The 20,352-nt window shown below is 39.2% G+C and overlaps 1 protein-coding gene across 2 annotated transcripts in view; it reads right to left on the reverse strand.

The window, feature by feature from the left end:
- HOMER1 (homer scaffold protein 1) overlaps nt 1–20,352 on the reverse strand; it is a 130,773-nt gene that overhangs the window by 109,838 nt on the left and 583 nt on the right. Inside the window, exon 2 of one of the 2 annotated variants that reach the window (XM_029942490.1) lies at nt 19,164–19,489. In XM_029942490.1, coding sequence (XP_029798350.1) covers nt 19,164–19,168 — 5 coding nt within the window. In that variant the 5' untranslated portion in view covers nt 19,169–19,489. Of the gene's footprint in view, nt 1–19,163; nt 20,340–20,352 lie in introns of those variants that run through there. The other variant, XM_029942489.1, reaches the window with a different exon arrangement.

Genomic DNA, 20,352 nt, shown 5'->3' on the forward strand with positions numbered 1-20,352 from the left:
GTTTTCAACCCACGAGCCCTTCTCTACATTGTTATACACCTTTCACAAATAAATTGTGTTATTTTTGTTGGTTTTTCTACTTAACGTTTCATATATTAAACTCCAATCTGAGTTGTATTTTATCCTCTATCGTTGCTTGTATTTTATACTCTATTCTTCACAATTCTATCCCCATTTTATAGATAAGGAAGCAGACATACAAAACTTAAGTAACCTGTCTAAGATCACAGCACTAAAGAGGATCAACAATTTAAGTATGTCCAATGGCTGGCTCAAGACCTGATGTGACCGCTAAGCCACCCCGTAGTGTGCCACGTGAGGCTTTACACGGCTAGTGTCTGCGGCCTAAATCTCCTAAGGTTTTTAAAGGGAAAAGGGGAAAAAAAGAAAAAAACACTTTAAAAAATGCTACCAGTGCCATCAATTTACAGAGTTTGATGAAGAAATTACATTTTATGACAAAGGACAAAGTAAAATGTGTTTCATTTTCAAGCCTCTATCTCTTAAATGCCTCTTAATTCTATAAAGAAAAGAATCGCTCCATTCAGTAGTTAAGACATTCCTTCAACATGAAATTCCCTAAAAAAAAATTCTACCCAAATTGTCCTAAGATTAAAATCAGCAAAGGGGCACAGGTACTCTGACGGACTAGAAAGAGAACAAAAGCCCACCCTATCCAAAAAAACTAAAAATACTTATATTTATCAAGAAAGACAGGGTAAGTTAAAGCTGCAAAACTGCTTCCAAAATATTAAGAACTTAGTAGGAATCTGAGGAATCTTCAAGTGCTTATGCCAATCAGCTGACTTTCCAGGTGTGAAAGAAGAGGAAACAACTTAAAGAACACCTCTGGCTCCCCGGTTCCCCAGCAGTGCCTGTGTGCTGTGTGTGGTATGTGTACAAGGCACAAGGGGGTAATGAGAAGATAACATTAAATGTAATCTCGGACTTCAGAAGAGCTTCAAAAGTACCCACACCACTAGGTTTCAGGATGCTGTCCACAGGAAAGACATCAACTGTTAAGAAATTGGTCATACTCTTGCAAGCTGAATACTTACTGGGTTGGTTTCCTAAAACAATGGAATGTTCTCTGAAGAAGGAAAAGGGTAGCTGAGGGGGAAAAGGTAGCATATTAAAGTAACTCTGAACTTAACACCACAAAAATTGGACATACCTCTTCATGCTTCATTTTTAGCAGAATGGAGACCAGGAAACCCTACTACACACAGCTTTCTGCTTCTCAGGTACAGCAACAAACTAGATTTTGACTCCTTCAATAACTCATGGCTTTAACCCTAGTTGGGCCCTCCAGGCTCCTAGCCGTTCATGGTTGATAATCTCTCCCATTCTTCACCTCTCTTCCCAAGGCTCTCACCAACCTTCATTTTCTACATTTTCAGCAGATGACCTTTTCTTTCACCATTGTCTAGAATGTATACCCATAAGGACAAGGCTCTTTGTTCATAGGTGTATCTCATACACATAGAACTATGCCCAGACACATAACAGATACTTAATAATATTTGTTAAATGAATCAGTTCAATTGTAGAAATGAAATCCTCCAGCTAAGGAACTCTTTTTCAGTCTCCTGCCCTTTAACCTACAAACTTAATCTGGTCATTTCCTTCCTTACATCCTCCCCTCGGGTCCATGTGGAAGATATGCCTACTGAGGTTGGCTACTCTAACTGTGCTTCAGATGACAATCTTGCCCATCTCTTTCCTCAGTAATTATTGCTTTCTACTCTAATTTTTAAACATCCTCAGCTAAGAACTCCTTTCCCAGGGCCTAAAAGAATGCTTAATCCCATTTTGAACCAAAACCAAAAAAGTTTCCTGAACCCTGCAGCTTGCTGAAGTGACAAGATTTCAAAGAAGCTTGGCCTTAAAGAAACCTACACTTTTGGTCTCTGCTTCCTCCAACCATCCTATTAGCACCATCACCCTGTGGCAATTTGGCTTCAGTCTGAGGCTTCTCAAACCTCTCATGGTAAGGTCATTAACGGACAGGTACCTACCCAATCTAAGAGCTACTTTTGCTTCATTTGATGTTTCTGCTACATCTGACCCTGGCTACTCATTTCTTAAAACTCCCTTTTCTTGGCTTTTTGGCACTATTCACTGTTTTAGCCTGACAGTTTTCCTCCGTTCCTTTCCCTGTCCCTTAAATGACTGTTCCCCCAGAGAGGCTTCATCTGCTCTTTACTATAAATATCCTGAATGAGCTCATCCACATTCATACTTTCAACCAATACTTACATATTCTACTGACTTCCCAAACTCTATCCCCAGCCCAGTCCTTTTTCCTGAGCTCCAGCCCTGGATATCCAACTAGAAGACATTCCCATGTAGATGACCATAACTATGTCAACTCTTACCTAATTTGTCATTTCAACTCACTGCAAATTTCTCCCGGTTCCCTATCTCAACTAATTGCTGACAAAGCCAATCTCCTTATTCCTCTATATCTATATAGTTCATTGTTAATTCCTGTAAATACTGGCAGGTCAATCTGTTGAATTCAGCCCCTGTTCTATCTTAATGCCAGCCATTATTCTTGACTAAACTACTATAATTAACCTATTACACAATTAAACTTGAGGGTCTACAAGACCCCCATTCATTTTTCACACACACTTCCTTCCCCCAGTGTCCAAAACTTGCAACATGAGTAGTTAATATAAAACATAAGCACAGTAATAACTCTATTGGCTTAAAATTTTTCCCTTGTTCACCATTACTTAAAGCAATGGCATCTAAAGTGGGGTACAGAAAGTTTTCTCCTCTTTCATTTCTATTTCTATGTGTTTTAGAATGTATAGACACACATACAGTAGAACATGTAGCAAAATTATATATATATGAAGGAAGAGGCTTCAAATCTTTTTTTGATATGGGTGCTTTAAAAACATGCAGAGTTGACTAAAGAAAAAGTATAATCCTCTAACATGGCACATAGTCATCCTATAACCCTGGACGGACTTTTAATCAAATCTACTTTTTCACTATATATGAATTATGCCAAACTACCTTAATTTTCTTTTTTTCTTTTTTCTTTTTTTTTTTTTTAGTTTATTTGTTTATTTTGAGACACCAAAGACATTGAGGGGCAGAGAGAGGGAGCTAGAGAATCCTAAGCAAGCTCAGCACTGTCAGCCCAGAGCTGGAACCCATGAAACTGTGAGATCGTGACCTGAGCTGAAACCAAGAGTTGGATGCTTCACTGACTGAGCCACCTGGGTGCACCTACCTTAACTTTCTAACTAGCATATATCGCCTCTGAGGCTCTACCTATGTCACCCCTCTGCCTGAAATGTCCTAATACCCAACCACTCACATATGTTCTGACTTCCCATTGAGTACACTCCCCATCAACTCATCTCTTCAAGTCTCAAAATCAAACCTAACTTGCTATATGAAGCTTTCTTTGACCTTCCCAGGTAGAGATGGGAACTTCCTTCTCTGTCTCTCAGAGACCACATGCATCTCTATTACAGCATTAATGTAATTTCTGTTTACATGGCTGTCTACTCATCTTTGTACTGACAGTGCCTAGCATGACTCATGACACAAATTAAGTGCTATATATGTTTGTTACAAGTGCTCAAAAGGCACAGTGTTAGGAGACAAACCACAACACCTTAGTTACCTAAAACAGTTCCAAGAGTAACTGCTTTGTTTTGCTGCGGTTTAGACTGATGATCAATTTTAACTTTTCCCTTTTTGAGATGTGCTTACATCAAGCATTGAGTTTTCAGGTGTTAGTAACAGCGAGGGATTTTTAGAAAGCCAACACTTTATCATTTACCAAATTCTAATCAATTAACCACCAACAGTGTCAACACATTCTGAAAAACAACTTCCATAAATTCAAATGCTAAGGCTCAGTGATTCTGGTCAAACACAGTAAATTAATTGCATACATTTATCTTCCTTTTCTGAAATCCCACTAAAATGTAAGTGAAGGGAAAAGAAGGTATAAACCTGTAACACCAAAGAACAGAAGTGACACCAGTGCATACATAAGCAATTCGAATATGGTTTTGAAAGATGTAATTTTAAAAGAAGGAATAGTACTTGGCCAAGCCAAGCCAAGGAAACTAAATTGCCAACAAAGAAGGAACTAGTAAGTGAACTTGCTGGCCAGAATTTACAGGCAATGGGACTGCAGAACAGTGTAAGGCATGGGCTGAAAATTAGGGATTGACTGAAAATTTAAATAACAAAGCAGGAAGAGTCCCCACCCCCTCCAAGATCAAGCAACCACTTTGCTCAAGAGCAGAAGACATAGATGAGGCCTAAAATAGGAGTGTTAAGAGAAAACCTGAAAACTAAACCATAGCCCTTCAAAAACTCTGCCTTATGTTCAGATTATATTATATATGCCTTATGTTCAGATTATAGGAGGTAAATATGACTCTTAAGTACACACAGAAGAAAATACTTACCTTGTTCTCAGAATGCCACAAGTTATATATAGTGGAGGATCAATCTCTAGATAAAGTGAACAATCTCAAAGAGCTGATCTCTATTTACTGACACTTGGGGACCACCCAAGAAGAAGACCACCACCTAAATGCCCATTATGAACTCCACTAATGACATGACTCACAGAGTCACCAAGAGCTTTGACTCAGCTTTGTAGTATCTCTAATACATAACTGAGGATCACCAGATATTCTAGAAAAGTTTCCAACATGATAGGAACTAACCAAAACACAACAAAAAAAGAACAGAAAAAAGGTCATTTCAGAAATAGAAAACAAAACTTCAAAACACTATAAATTTCCTCAAGATACTGAGAAATAAGATTTGCAAATTAAAATTTACATGGAAATAAAAAATCCAATAGAAGTCTTAGACGATGGGGGCACCCAAAGGATCCAACTCTTGATTTCAGCTCAGGTCATGATCTCATAGTTCAAGAGTTCAAGGCCCAGCTCTGACAGTGTGGCGGCTGCTTGGATTCTCTCCCTCTCTCTCTGCTCCTCTCGAGCTTGCTCTCTTTCTCAAAACAAATAAAAATAAAGTTTAAAAAAAAGTTTGAGAAGATGAAAGTCAAGGAAATATCCTCAGAAGGCAGAATAAAAGGGAAAAAATGGTAGAAAAAAAGGAAGTCCACCATCCCACGAATAGACAATTCATAAAGAGAGAAAATGTTTAAGTAAATTTTTTAATAGAAGGAAATCTCCCAAATCTAGGGAAATTGACCAGATTGAAAGGGCCCAAAAGAGACTTGAAAAAGAAAAATGGTACAAAAATAAAAAATAAAACATACAAACAAAAAAAGCCCTCATACCATATCTAGAGACATAGACTCTATTGAACAAGGAGGGGGCAGAGGAAACACTTTCACATACACTACGGCTCAAAATTCCTCTCCCACTAGGCCATTTTCAGGTCCTAAAGGAAAAAGAAATTCAGTAAAGCAAAGGGATAAACCAAGAAAGAAAATGGTGTCCAGGAAACAGGAGATACAATGCAAATAAACAAAGAGGAATTGAGAGAGAAGATGATTTAGAATGAGAACTGCAGAGTGTGCCTCAAGATTACCTAGTCCCTAGCCCATCAGGAGTACAGAAGGCTATAGATTTTTTTAGTTTAAAAAAAAACTTGGAAGCAGGGTGCCCGGGTGGCTCAGTCGGTTAGGTGTCTGACTTCAGCTCAGGTCATGATCTCACGGTTCATGGGTTCAAGCCCCACATTGGGCTGTGTGCTGACAGGTCAGCGCCTGGAGCCTGCTTCAGATTCTTTGTTACCCTCTATCTCTACCTCTCCTCAGCTCTCTCTCTCAAAAATAAACATTTAAGATATTTAAAAAGCATAAAAATAAAAAATTTTAAACATTTGTAATGGATATAGTGGTATGTGAGCCTTTGGATAACATCAAAGCACACATGATGTCGTGTGGCTAGAACACTAAAATGGTCCCAAGATTGCTGCCCCCTGGTGGACACTTTCTGCATAAAACTTTCCCCTTGAATGTGGTAAAAAGGTTGAATAGGATGGATTATCACAGAGGTAATTAGGGTCACTCATCAGTTGACTTTCAGTTAATCAAAAGGGAGGCTATCTTAGGGGACCCTGCCTTATTTACATGAGTCCTTTAAAAGAAGTTTAAGCACTGGAAAGGGATTCCTCCTGCTGGCCTTAAATACACAGCTGATTCTGAGTTCTATATCTGCAAGGAAGTAGATTGACTCAACAACCACAGGAGCTTTGAAGATGATGTAGCTCCCTGTGTCTAGTCTCTGCCACCTTGACTGCTGTCTTGTGACACCCTGAGAAGGTCCAATTACTCCTGACTCATAGAAACTGTGAGTAAATGTAGATTGTTTTTAGCCACTAAAATTGTGGTAATTTGTCACATACTGATAGAAATTGAAAACTATGGCTTGTGAACAATCTTAAGGATATCTAAGCAGAATACACAACTTTAAAGGAAATCATACTTTCTCCAAATGCATAAAACTTGAGGAGTCAAAGCAGGGTCAAGTAATTTTAGAAATAATATATTTACTGATACCAGAAAGCAGGATTAACTCTGAATAAGAAAGGGGCATAATTGGTCAGCACTGCTGAAAGTAATCAGGTTTAAAGAGACAGCAGTTTCAAGTTGTCTTGGATCTTTTAGCTTACAAAAAATAGAGGAGAGGCTCAATCAAGGATTTCCCCTCAAGTCAGAATTATAATTTATACAAATTGCGAGCAAAGAAAAAAACAAAAGCTTCAAGAATCATTGAGTTTCCGAATGGCCACAGTTTCTCACATGTCAGCTTCATTTATCAAATACAAGGACTCTCAAAGCAAGGTCCTAGGACCAGCAGCATCAGCATCACCTGGGAATTTGTTAGAACAGCAAATTTGAGAAACCCATTCCCAGGTTCACTGAGTCAAAAATTTGGGGTGAAGCCCAGCAATCTCCATTTCTAACAAGCCCTCTAGGTGATCCTGATACAGGTTCAAAACTGAGGACGACTCATCTATTGTTAATTTCTGCCACTGTCCTAGTGTGCTTTGGTTTTCCTTCTTTGGTCAAGAGGTAAAGCACTTCCAAAGTTACCATATCTAACCTAGATTAGCCACTAGACCTGGCAAAAGCTTAAAAACAGCTAGGGGCACCCGGGTGTCTTAGTCGGTTAAGCAACCGACTTTGGCCCAGGTCATGATCTCACAGTTTGTAGGTTCGAGTCCCACGTCAGGCTCTGTACTGACAGCTCAGAGACTGGAGCCTGTCTTTGGATTCTGTGTCTCCCTCTCTCTCTGCCCTCCTCTGCTCACTCTCTGTCTCTCAAAAATAAACAAATGCTTAAAAAAATTTTTAAGTGTTGGCTAAATAACTAATGTATTAGGCTTCAGATGTATTTCTCTCACCAGAGAATTTTTAGAACAAACTGGATATGAATGACTTTAGGCAAGATGTGTTCTATTCACTTTCCCACAGTCTCCATCAATCCCTACTGCCTTCTACCTCATATGTTCACACATTTTTTTTGCCTAGCCAATGATAGCATTCGAGTTTGGGATCTATGAAAAATTATTTATAATGAGAAATTTAAAACTGGATACAACATTGTCCAACCTTCCCATACAAATTCTAGGCAACTGAGTATCTTACAGCTATCTCATGATGATTCAAACACGGACCATATGTTACTCTTCCATTTACAGGTCTCCTGGTCCAGCATTAGGCCCTAGGAATGGTGTTTCAAGATAACATCTCAAGATTTCTGTTTCTGAAGTCTTCAGAAAAGTAGATCCTATTTAAGTCTCTCAAAGACTCATGCGCCCAGTAACTACAAAGGCAGTGAACAGGGCCTTGACTGATGGAATTCACAATATAATATGAACTTTGGAAACTTTATACCATGCACATGTAATAACCTCAAATCATTTCTGAGAAAGACTTCAATGTATTCAAAATTTAATGCAGGAGCAGAGATTTAATTACACTAAAATTAGAATGCAGTTTCTTTCCATACCATCTACAAGGAAAACACCATACATTTAATGAACTCATCACTAAGATACCAAGCTTCCACTAAATTAGAATGTTCCTTTTAACTAGGAGGGGTTAGAAACCACTCTCTAAATGAGTCACGATGTAGGTGAGCATTCATTTAGGATGCTCTGAATTAACGGTAAGAGCCCGAGGAGCTGGGGGATCTAGCACATGCTCTGCCATTTCAAAGAGGCATAACCTCCCGTAAGTCACATTTTCCCTTTGAGCTTTCTCCCCGTATCCATAAAAAGTGTAGATTAGTACTAACCCCCTGAAAACTCCTTACACTTAAGAACAAGAAACAATTTTTGCTACCATTAGAGTAACTACTTCTTTAATCAATTATTTTAAAGAAAAATGAAGTAAGGGCAAGGTAAAACTGGGTCAAACACGTAAGTATCTATATGTAAGAATAGTGACTGATTCTGATATAATTTGTATTGAAGATATCATCATTTTTTAAATAGCCCTCACCCTAAAAACCCAAGAGAAATTATAAAAACTCAATTCTTTCAGATAGCCTGGGCAGCTCAGTTGGCTAAGTGTCAAACTCTTAATTTTGGCTCAGGTCATGGTTTCACATTTTGTGGGACTGAGCCTCACATCTGCTGTGAGCGCAGAGCCTGCTTGGGACTCTTTCTCTTTCTCTAAATAAATAAATGAACACTTAAAAAATATAAAAACATATTCATCACAGAAAAAGCTAAAAGATTCAGAAAAACTCAAAAAACAGTATTTAACAATTATACCTCCCAGAAATCAACACGGTAGCACTTTAAGGAATTTTTTTCAAGTATTTTTATGCATATATAGATAGACTATATTTCATATAGATGAGGCCACAGAGAATATACAATTTTGCATCCTGAATCCTAACTGACCACTGCACCGTCTTTGAAAACATTCTTCAGGCTGGCTTCCTACCATATGAATAGCCTATAGTTTAACTACTAATTATACACTAATGACTCAGAATATACTAATATGTCACCAAATAAAACCAAATAGTTATAGTCTCACTAATGCCTTTTTCTTTTCCCTACACAAATATAAATATCAATTCAGCATTAACAGAGTATTTAATTAAAGCAACAATGAAACAGACAACTAAAATTCTATATATTATCATTTGAGTAAGGAAAAAGGCAGACTGCAAGATGTAGAATAGTGTTTTTTTTAAATCAACAGAAAGATGAGTTTAAGGATGACTTGGGAGTCTTCCCACTCAGCTGAACGTATACAGATCCCTGGCAGTACTGAGTAAACAAGAGTAGGTAGAATCCTCGTTCTGTAAACATCCTGGGAGCTGGCAGGGTGATTACGCAAAGCACATGAATTTTAATGTTAAAATCCACGTGACAGAGATTCCTAACAACAGAGTAGGAGAGAAAATGGCAGTTTTGCAAAAGGGAAGCATATAAAGATAAAGGGGCAGGCTAAGCACACTCAAATATTTTGAGAGGTTCAAAGTAAGTGTCCTATATGTTTAGTAATGTACAGACTTACCTTCCGTGAAGACTGACTGACAGAAATTTTCTAACATGAGCACTTTGAGTTCTTTTATAGTCAAATCCACTTAAGATAATTTCTTAGAGAAGATAATTTCTTAGAGACTGTTATTAAGAGCCTAATGGGGAAAAATGAAAATAACTAGGGCAGAAAATTCCAACTCACCAAAAAAAACCCCTTATTCAGAATAGCTCTCTTAAATTTCTTATTTAAAAATGCTTAAATGAAACAAAGACAATAAAGTAAGATTGAGGGGTGGTTAAATGTACAAGTGAAAAAACCCAACAATTTACCTAGGAAAATAATCAGGAAAACAACTGGTACATCCAACTGTATACCTAATCACCGTTAGGAATCAGGATTTTCTGTGTATGAAAACTGGGTTCTAATTCCCCAGATCCTTTCAACTTTTACTGCACATGTATACTATACCAACACAGTATGGAACACTCACAGAGGTATGTGCCAGAGCTGTGGCTCTCAGCACATTTCTAGTAAGTCTCTCCTATTAAACACGGGGCAGGGGGCACCTGGGTAGCTCAGTTAGTTAAATGTCTGACTCCTGATTTCAGCTCAAGTCACGATCTCATGGATCGGGAAATGGAGCCCAGGTGTGGATCCTGCTAAGATTGTCTCTCTGTCCCTCCCCTGAGGGTGTGTGCGCTCTGTCTCAAATCAGAAACAAACATACAGGAGAACAAATTTCCTCCCTTCTGTGGGGTGTGTGGGGGGAGGGGGGGAGTCATGGACTCTTTTACACAGCCCTCTGGACTCTGACAGGTCCCGATGTGCCAACAGACATGATAAACATGACTCAAAAAGAAAGTAATGAAAGCTGCTTTGGTATCTGTGGTCCTGTGGCCGCTCAGTTAATTTCTAACTCTTATTTGGTAATTTTATAGAAAGTCCTCAATTCTGACAACTGCTTTCTGCGAGGAACTAGTGACAAACCCTGTCAGAGATAACATAAAAATGTTTCATGTTTTATGGAAGAACAGTAAAAGGAAATACCTATAAAGCAAATCTTTTGTTTTTTAAAGCGAATCGTAGCTGTTAAAGAGATTTAGGGGATTTTTTAAAAGCTAGCAGAAGTATAAAGGTAAATTTTATTATGAAGGAAAACATTTGACTAGATTGCTAACTTTCTGTATTTAATAAATAATTTTATTTTCTTATACAAGAAAGAAAAGAGTAACTTTTTGCCTTCCTTCCAGGAGCCTACCTTAAAAAAGACAAGACAGTTTATGTAAATGAAATTTAGTTCTTAATTAACTCAAATATTAGTTCTACTTATTTAAAAGTCTTTTAGCTATACAAAAGTCATATTGGGTTCACAATCTATTACTGAAGAGGGAATCTCATGAGAAAGAATATTTGTTTTTGTTTGTTTCCTTTGCAAGGTCACTAAAAAGATGTCCCTCTAAAATTAATTCTAAACTATACCTACCAGTGAAGTGAGGTTTTTAAAAATTTTTTAAAACAAGATGAGGAAATAAATGAAAAAGTTAGTTGACCCTTGACAATATGGGTTAGAAGCGTCGATTCCCTGCACCATGGAAAATTCACTTGTAACTTCCGGGTGGTTCAGTTGGTTAAGCATCTAACTCTAGATTTCGGCTCAGATCATGATCTCACAGTGCATGAGTCTGAGCCCCACTTCGGGCTCCCACATTGACAGTGTGAAGCCTGCTTGGGATTCTCATTCTGTCCCTCTGATCCTCACCCCCCACCCCCAGCTCACACACTCTCTCAAGATAAACAAATGAATTTAAAAAACAAGAAAATCTTAAGAGAAAATACATGTATTTATACCAAATTCTAAGTAACATGTATTTTTTATACTGCACTGTATTTATACCAAAAAACTGTGTTTAAGTGGACTCACACAGCTCAAACCCAAGTTATTCAGGGACCAACTGATATAAGTGGATGGAAAAGACAAAACATAAGAAAGACAACATATACACACATACCCATAATTTCAATTTCTCCTCTCAAAAATGTTGCTTAATACAACCAGCATTGATTCACACTAATTTCATCTCTTTTACTCAGATATTAGGAACAGAGAAATCACCTGAGGGGTACGATTTATGATGGATGGGAAAAGGAGAAGCAAGCTACAATTAAGAGTAGAAGTTCATTGATAAATGTTTCTTTTAACAGAGAGAGGTAATGGATGTCCTAATTTTATGGAACATGGAGGTGTGTTATAAAAATTTTTATTTGAACTATATGCTTTTATTTACAGGTTGAAGACCTGAGTGATCAGTTTTTAAAAAGGTTTTAGCTATTCTTACAATTCCCATTCAGTAAGACTTGTAAATTTTATCTCAGTTCTTTGTAGATGGCTAAAATCTATATAAACACTGCTTATTACATACATGCAGATTCTTTTGAAATGAAGATACTTAAGGAGTCTGAAACCTTACAATGCCTCAAAAGCACTCAACGTTTCAATACTCAACACAGAAGTCCTTTTGATCTCTAGGAAAATCTCACTTATTCCAAGAACCCAATAAATCTTATAAAACAGGGTCCCTTATAAGCCACAGATCATAAGCCATTAAAATATGCAACACAATTAACTGCCCCTTTCCTTAAACTAAAGACAATCTTTACTAAATGAGATATAAACCTATTTAAAATCTCTTACATACAGGGCCACCAGGGTGGCTCAGTCGGTTGAACATCCGACTCTTGATTTCGGATCCGGGCATGATCTCACAGTCACGGGATTGAGCCCTTTTGTCAGGCTCATGCACTCAGAGTGGAGTCTGCCTAGGAGTCTCTCTGCCTCTTCCTCACCCACATCCCTTCCCTCTCTCTCTCTCTCTCTCAAAATAAACATTAAAAATATATACATACACAAACAAACTTTCAAAAAAGTCTTATAGTAAGTCACTTAAAATTTCTATCAGGAAAAATTAAATATTTGGAACTCATTTCCCTTACTCTTTTGTCCAGTGAGTTGGGTTAATGCTAAGTAACAAATCAATCCAGTAAGTAAGCATTTCATCTAAATACCAGAGGTCTGAAAAAAATGAAAATCACATGGCAGTAAGGAGATGAGACCTTTTGAGATTTAACCATCTTTTCACTGAGACATTTGATCACTTAAAACAAAACTGAGTTTACAAACTATTTATAAAGACAGTTTCTCTAGTCAATCCTTTAATTTCCATGAATAATTTTGCAGATAATTAGCCTAAACCAACTTTCAGAATCCTCTAGTCCCAAAAAAGAAAAGTCACATTAGTCTGATATATGTTGTGACTTCATTTCAAAATTATTAAATTAATATGCTACTATGCTAAACCAAAGTTAAGAGCTCCCCTAAATATTCTTTATGTGTTTATATTTTGAAAAAGATGTTTGTGTGTGTGTACTTGTTTGCTCATGACAGACGTGTAAGTTTGTTATGAAAATTTAGTAAAATTCTGTTCTAGAGACAGGAAAATCAAAATAAAGAAAGTAAAATTACAAGTGAATAGGATTAATAAGGATGTTTTTAAAAGGATTAATGTTTACATAATGTAACGAATCAAAATGACATAATGCATCTGATTTTTAAGAATTACATAATCACATCTTAACATGCTACTCAATCACTACTTTATTATTTTTATTTTTAAATGTTTATTTTTGAGAGAGAAAGCACACCTGTGGGGGTGGGGCAGAGAGAGAGAGGGAGACTCAGAATTCAAAGCAGGCTCCAGGCTCTGAGCTGTCAGCACAGAGCCCAACTCAGGGCTAGAACTCACCAACTGTGAGATTATGACCTGAGGGGAAATCAAATCCTTAACTGACTGAGCCATCCAGGCACCCCTCATAATCACTACTTTAGTTCTTATAAAAACCTCGGGTCAGAGCCAAGAACATCGTCTATTACATCCATTCGGTCTCCCAAATAATCCCACCTCTATTATTTGCTCATCCCTAAAATTGACACAGATTAAAGTAACCAACCCTGACTAGTTTATACATTCCTACTAACTGCTTTGTCTAAATACTCAAGTACCATAATCTTGATTCTCTTCTCAATTTGTTCCATGCTGAATACATAACCATTCAAAAAATTTTTATTTTCGGGGTGCCTGGGTGGTTCAGTCAACTGAGCATCCAACTTCAGCTCAGGTCATGATCTCACAGTTGGTGGGTTGGAGCCCCGCGTCGGGCTCTGTGCTGATTGCTAGCTCAGAACCTGGAGCCTGCTTTGAATTGTGTCTTTCTCTCTCTGCCCCTCCCCTGTTCATGCTCTGTCTCTGTCTCTCAAAAATAAATGAAATGTAAATTTAAAAAATGTTTTTTCAGTTTTTATCATTTTTAATTTTTTTAATGTTTTATTTATTTTTGATACAGAGAGAGACAAAGCATGAGAGGGGGAGGGGCAGAGAGAGAAGGAGACACAGAACCAGAAGCAGGCTCCAGGCTCTGAGCTAGCTGTAAGCACAGAGCCTGACGGGGGGCTCGAACCCACGAACATGAGATCTGACCTGAGCCGAAGTCAGAGGCTTAACCGACTGAGCCACCCAGGTGCCCCAGTTTTTATCATTTTTAAAACTGTAGAGTAGGCCCTAATTTTTTAAAAAGACATTATAAAATATCTTACTTGTAAATCTAAATAATGCCAACACATTGTGTTATCCCATATAGAGATCATGCAACCTTTCAGTTGAGAGTGGATGGCCTACCCACCCCATGACCACCAAATCCAGAAAAGCAAAGTTCTTCTCCTCCAATTTTTTGGGGGGGTGGGGTGGGGGTGGGGCTGGGGAGGGTGGGCACTCAGAAGAGCGTTGCCAACCTGACATTGAAGTAAACTGAAGCTGGGAAGTAGGAAGGGAACTGCAGGAGCAGTTTAGGGAGATGGAAGGAAGAATGGCCTTAAATTTTTTCCAGCACTTTCAAATGGGTAAATGCACTGCAGCCAGGGGAAAGGCCTGGGGGTCCACATGATTATACCTGCTATGCCCCTTGGACAAGAGAAAAAGGAATGAAGTTACAAGTATAAAAAGAAATCAGAACAAAAAGGAACCAGTTAAAAGTCTTCACTAAATGGAATAGGTTATAGATTGAGGGAAAAGGACATTTGTGAAGAACCAGGGTCATCTGGCCTTATGTAGATGTTACCTTGAAAAATCCCTAAAAACAAAAAAATGAGTTCTTTCAAATTTTAATGAGGGGGGCAAAATTATTCCATTGATATAGTAAAAAAATAAACCTATTGTGATGAAAGTTCTCATCAAAAATCTGTAAGTATGTAAGATGAAGGATGTTAATTAAACTTACTATGGTAATCATTTCACAGTGTGTATGTGTTGAATCATTAAGGTTGTAAGCCTTAGTCAATTATATTTTAATAGCTGGGGGGGCACCTATTCCCAAGATATGCAAACTCTTCTACTCTTATGGTTGATATCCTAATACATGCCGATAGAGTTAGAATTATATTTCTATGTCAATCACAGTGAAATAACTTTCCGGCTTATAAAGCAAGTATTACTGGCAATGGAAATATTCTAATTACTTGCTTGGGGGAACATGTTCTCACTCTTACCGTCCATGCAGTTTGTATGCAAGCTAGAAAGTCCTGTTTCAACTCCCACACTCAGGATTTCATAGCAAATCTGAGTGAGCAGCTCAATGAGGAACTTATCAGGCCATTTCCTACATTTTTACCCCTACACATGAAATGCCCTAATCCTGAAAAAGTCCCATTGAGACAACTACACACAACTCATCATCATCTCCCCTCTTTCCTGACCCTGGAATTTTCTAGGCCCTGTTCAGTCATCCATTTCCCCTACCTAGCTAGGGTTCATTGCTCCGGCTTAGTGTTTCTATAGGACCTAACATACAAAACAAAAATTTCAATGATTTTTAAAACTATTGTTTTGTCCTACTTCCCTGACCCTTCACGTAACTACGCTGCTTTAACCCTTTAGTGATTCCCACAGCCAAGAACAGTGCTTTTCGAATTGCCAGTTGTTGTCACTGGGTCGTTAAATCAACTTACTGGATCTCAAATGTCATTCTTTCTTGAAAATACGGCAGTGCGTCACACAATGCATTATTTTGTGACATTTTATCATTTAAAATATGGGTGCACTATGTTGTGAGGTAAAAATGTGTATCTTACTATAATGGGTCATTGCCCCAAAAAAGCTCGAAATATACCAGCTTTTGTTTGGTCTACAAGGCCTTCTAACCTGGCCCCTGCATAAGACCCTACGCCTATCTTACCACACTCCTTAGAGCCGAGTTTGCGAAGTCCAATTTTTTGCAGTTCCTGGTCTCAGTGCCGTCAATCACACCGTTTCCTCTGCCCTAAAAAGGCACACCTTGTCTCTAAGGCACACCTGTCCTCCTCCTTCATTATTTAATTCGTACCTGTTACCACCTCCACAAAAGCTTCTGGATCCTTCCCTCAGCAGCTACTGCTTCCACGCACCCATGTTTGTATCCCTATGATGCCCTACATCAGAGCCCCTTAGACATTTCACTGTACTTTCTAATGTCAGGCTTGACTGTCTTCCCAACTTCTAAACTATAAACTCTGAGGGAAGGAGCACATTTTATTAGTTTCTGTATCACCAGCACCGGGCTGCAGAACATGCCATGTGCTAGGGGTTCACAATTAGTAAGATGATCCAATAAAGAATTGAGGGCGTGCATCTCACTTCTCAGTTGTTAGTAATGACTGAGCGATTGCGTTTCCAACCAAGCCTGTTCGTTTGGCGCTACTGGATCAAGATTTCCACATTTTTGCCTCAGCACCCAGAGAGAGCAGCACCCCGTAGCCCGAGGGAGAAAGAAGGGTCAGCTTCCTCTCCCAGCCAAGAAAGGACTTGGTTCGGGCTGCAATCAGCAGCACCCACTTTCATGCTTCAGGCAAGTTATCTGGGGAAAGGCAAAGAGGGTTTCCGAAGGTTCCCAGAGCAGGGGAGATAAATCAAAGAGCACTACCAGACATGGAGAAATCTATTTTATAAATAACTTTTAATGGGGTGGCGGGGAGGTTCTCTATTCCCTTGACGATGGCACTAAGTTGTCAATATGAGCTACGCAAAACAAAAGGTGGCATGAAGTTCCTTGATTTCTACTGCCTCCTCTAATGATTCTGAAATAGCTACTGACTCACTGCTCTCATTAGGAGATACTACTGGGAGGACGGCTAACAGGCTCTCCTTGCTGGAGCTTTGAAGCTTTTTTCCAGACTTTATCTTACATACGTGAATGCTCTAATTTTTAGGGGGTCTGATGCACTTATTTAACCAATTCTTCAACTGATATCACTGTAATTAAAACAGTTCGGGCAGCATCCAAGATACTTTGACAGACTCTGGCAACTGTCAGTTTCAGCTGTTCTTTTCCATTTCCTTAGTGGTTCTCAAACTACTATTATAGGAGCCAACTTTATTTGCTGCCTAAACTAATCACCCATTTTCTTTAAAACTAAAAATAATTCCTTTTGTGTAAACTTTGCCCTTAGCCTTGCAATTATAGCCAAAACTGAGGCAAAGAAAAATTCTTATTATAAACTAACATTCAAAAATATACTCATAAGATGTGAAACTCTTCACCAAAGTATTAAATTTTATATACTTGTCAAAGTAAGGTTAATTTAGGATTGCCTGGGGAAAACTTTAAGAGCCATTTAAAACACCATTTCCTTTTGGTTTAAATAGGTACATAAGTCTGTACAAGTATATACAAGCGTGGAAACGTCCACAAATGCCTTTTCTATGCTCTTCTCCTGTCCATCCTCTCTTGACAACTCAGATGGAAGAGATCACTATCTGTGGGAAAGAATCATAGCCCTACATAGATTCTCAGAAAACTAATGCCAGAAACACTCCTTTTCCTCTCTATAAGCAAATGTAATACACTGAATTATCAAAAACGTGTGTCATGTAGGGTGCTTATTTTCATAGTTTAAATATCAGCCCATTTGATAGCAAGTTCATCCCAAACTTCTCTTGGTAAAATGACGTGCCTTCACGCACTTAAAGATTGTGGAAAAGCTATTTTCTTCCATGATGCTACCACTCTATACAGTCTAGAGAATGCAGCCTTCAACATGAAAAAATTGCCACTTGATTTTTTTTTTTTGCTGACATGTTTTAAACAGAAGAGCTGCAGATTTTCAAGGAAGCCAGATTTCTAATGTTTTAAGTAGTATTTTTCAGTATTTTCTCTTATTAAAATTGGTGCAATCCAGTTTTAAATGCCATTATCTTTCAGCCGATATTGAAGAACTGCTTAGAGAGAATAATGTCTCCAACTGAAAGATCTACTTCCAGAAACCAACTAGTAATTAAAATACAGAGAAAGAGAAAATGAAAATAATTCATTTTTACAGACTGGAAAAAAACGTTAAAACTTATCATTTAAGTCCTTCATTTTACAGAGTCTGCAGAGGTTAAGTAATTTGCCTCAGATTACAAAGTTACGAATGGCAGTACTAAAATAGAATAAGGTATTTTAATTGCTTAGCTCTACCTCAAATCATGCAAGTTATATATAATCTCATCACTTGTCATTCAACTTTTAAAAACAATTATCACTCTCATTAATTCCTGATGAAGAAAGAACTCCTACAACATTATGTTCTACATTTCGAAACTTGTTCAAGTTAATAAACTTAAAATTCTAACTCCAATAAAAAAAGTAGTACTAAGACCTTTCCTCAGAGAGTTTCAAAAAATAAAGTTTAGGTGTACATACCCCTAAACTGTCACAATATATTTGGGTCTATTCTTTCAATCCCTGTCCCTTAACTACACCTTAGCTGTGTTTGCTCAACCCACAAAGAGAGAGAGAAAATTCTCGAAGTTCCCCTTTGACAAAAAGCATGGACAATCTGTCAATGAAATGACCACCTCATTACTCCATTAATACATTTCTGGCTTACATTACAAAGAGTCACTAGCATGTTAGCAAGTAACTGTGTGAAAAGTTAATAAAAGATTGGAAAACACTAAAGGTGTGTGGATCTGACACCGTTAACACAAATTGAAGACCTGAGCTTTAGAGCAAAGAACAGAAAAGGCGAACAAGTTCTTTCAACAAAAAGGTTTTTCCTGGTACCGTGGAGACCACATCGGTAAGACTTTCAGATTTTCATTGTAATGCCCTAATAAATCAATTCTACATGTTAGCTTTGGATATTCAAGGGCAAAACAGAGGGCACAGTGGAGGCAATAATTTAGACTGGATCATTTTCAAGGACTAAAGTCCAACCACTCATTACTTTACAATCGTTCCTTTGTGCAACTGATTATTCTCAAAGTACGGAGACAACACAGTACTTCTCTCTCAAAGACCCCGACGACAAAACCCAAGACAGGATGATTACAAACGGAGGCAGCAGCCTGACCAGTTGAAGTGCAGAAGGTGGTCTTCTCAAATATTACCAACAGAACTCCATTCTGGTTGCAAATGCGTGTGTATGTTCCTTAATTATGACCTCTGGTGTCACTCTATGAAAATACCTTATTAAGAGGTTAATAGACCCATATTTTTAATGTAGGACCAGCTTAGCAAGGTGACAAGTTTGTCTGAAAACATAAAACACAATCACCACCATCGCTCAACAACACACACACATAAACAGATTCAAAGCTATGTCAGGCACAAAAATCCTTACCCCATTTTGCCCAATGGGAACTTGCTCCGAAGTTTCTGCTCTTCTGCTACAGAATAACTTCCACAGGAATTTCTCCGTCTGCTATTTCGCAGTTGCTTTTCCACCCCCCGAGATCCTTTTCTGGAGGTATTTCAGTGGTGCTTGACAATTCAATTAGTTCCCTTAGGTAAAAGGATTTCTCTCTCGTCAATACCAAAACGTTCAAGCAGAGGTGGCATTTGCTTATAAGAGTTAAAATGCTGCGCGGAGGAGACAGCGGTCAACTCTATTCCACAAAATGAGTCTACGTGTCTGTCGGAAAACGCAGAATCCAGCTTCAACGAGTCCTATAAAAAATGAGTTCGGTGGTCATTTCGCTCATGTTCTCCTAGACACTCTGCGAGAGCCAGGTAACTCGGCCTTTTGGTGCTACTAAGGCTGCGGGTTCAAATTTCTCCACCACACCAGTTCCCTTGGGGGTGGAGCGTGTAACCCAATGCGACGTGCACTTTACAGAGATCCCTACGAGAAAATAAAAATCCTAAAAGCAGTCATGCCACTGCTTCCCTGCGCTCACGTTAGAAAAAGCTATATAGAAAAATCTCCTCGACGTGCAAACCCAACAGCTCGCGATGTGCACGGCACTCCACATTGGAATCTGTCTTTTAAATGTTTCCCCTCCTAAGACTCGGAGCAGAGAGGAGGTGGGGAAGAGGAAGAGAAGACTGGGCAGGAACGATTCATTCTCCCGAGGAGAATAAACGGAGCCATTTCCAGGCTGGCAGCAGGCTGGGGGCGCAGCGCACGCCGGGGAGCAGGGGGAGGGGGCCCGATCCCACCTCCCTCAGCCCCTTCCCGCCCCGCGCCGCCGAGCACAATGGAGCCCTGCGGGCGCCCGGCCCTTCATTCGCGACTGCCCGTCTTCCCTCCTCTCTTCGGAGCACCGCAGGTCTGAGGCTGCCGGCGGCGGCGAATGAATGAATCAGAGAGCCAAGCCCCACGCTGCCCCTGGCACCCGCTCCCAGCGCCAGGGCGGGCCGAGCGGCGGCGTTGGACTGAGCTGAAGGGTCGACGGGCGCCCGCCCGCGCCGAGACGGGCGGCTAATCCCGCGTCGGGTGCAGGGGAGCGGGGCTCGAAGCCGCGGGAGAGCCGCTGCTCCAGCGCCCCCACCCGCGCTCCTCGCCTCTCACGCTCCGCGCCGCCGCCACA

Source organism: Suricata suricatta, chromosome 6 (assembly GCF_006229205.1).
Source record: "Suricata suricatta isolate VVHF042 chromosome 6, meerkat_22Aug2017_6uvM2_HiC, whole genome shotgun sequence".
In the NCBI taxonomy this organism is placed as follows: domain Eukaryota; kingdom Metazoa; phylum Chordata; class Mammalia; order Carnivora; family Herpestidae; genus Suricata; species Suricata suricatta.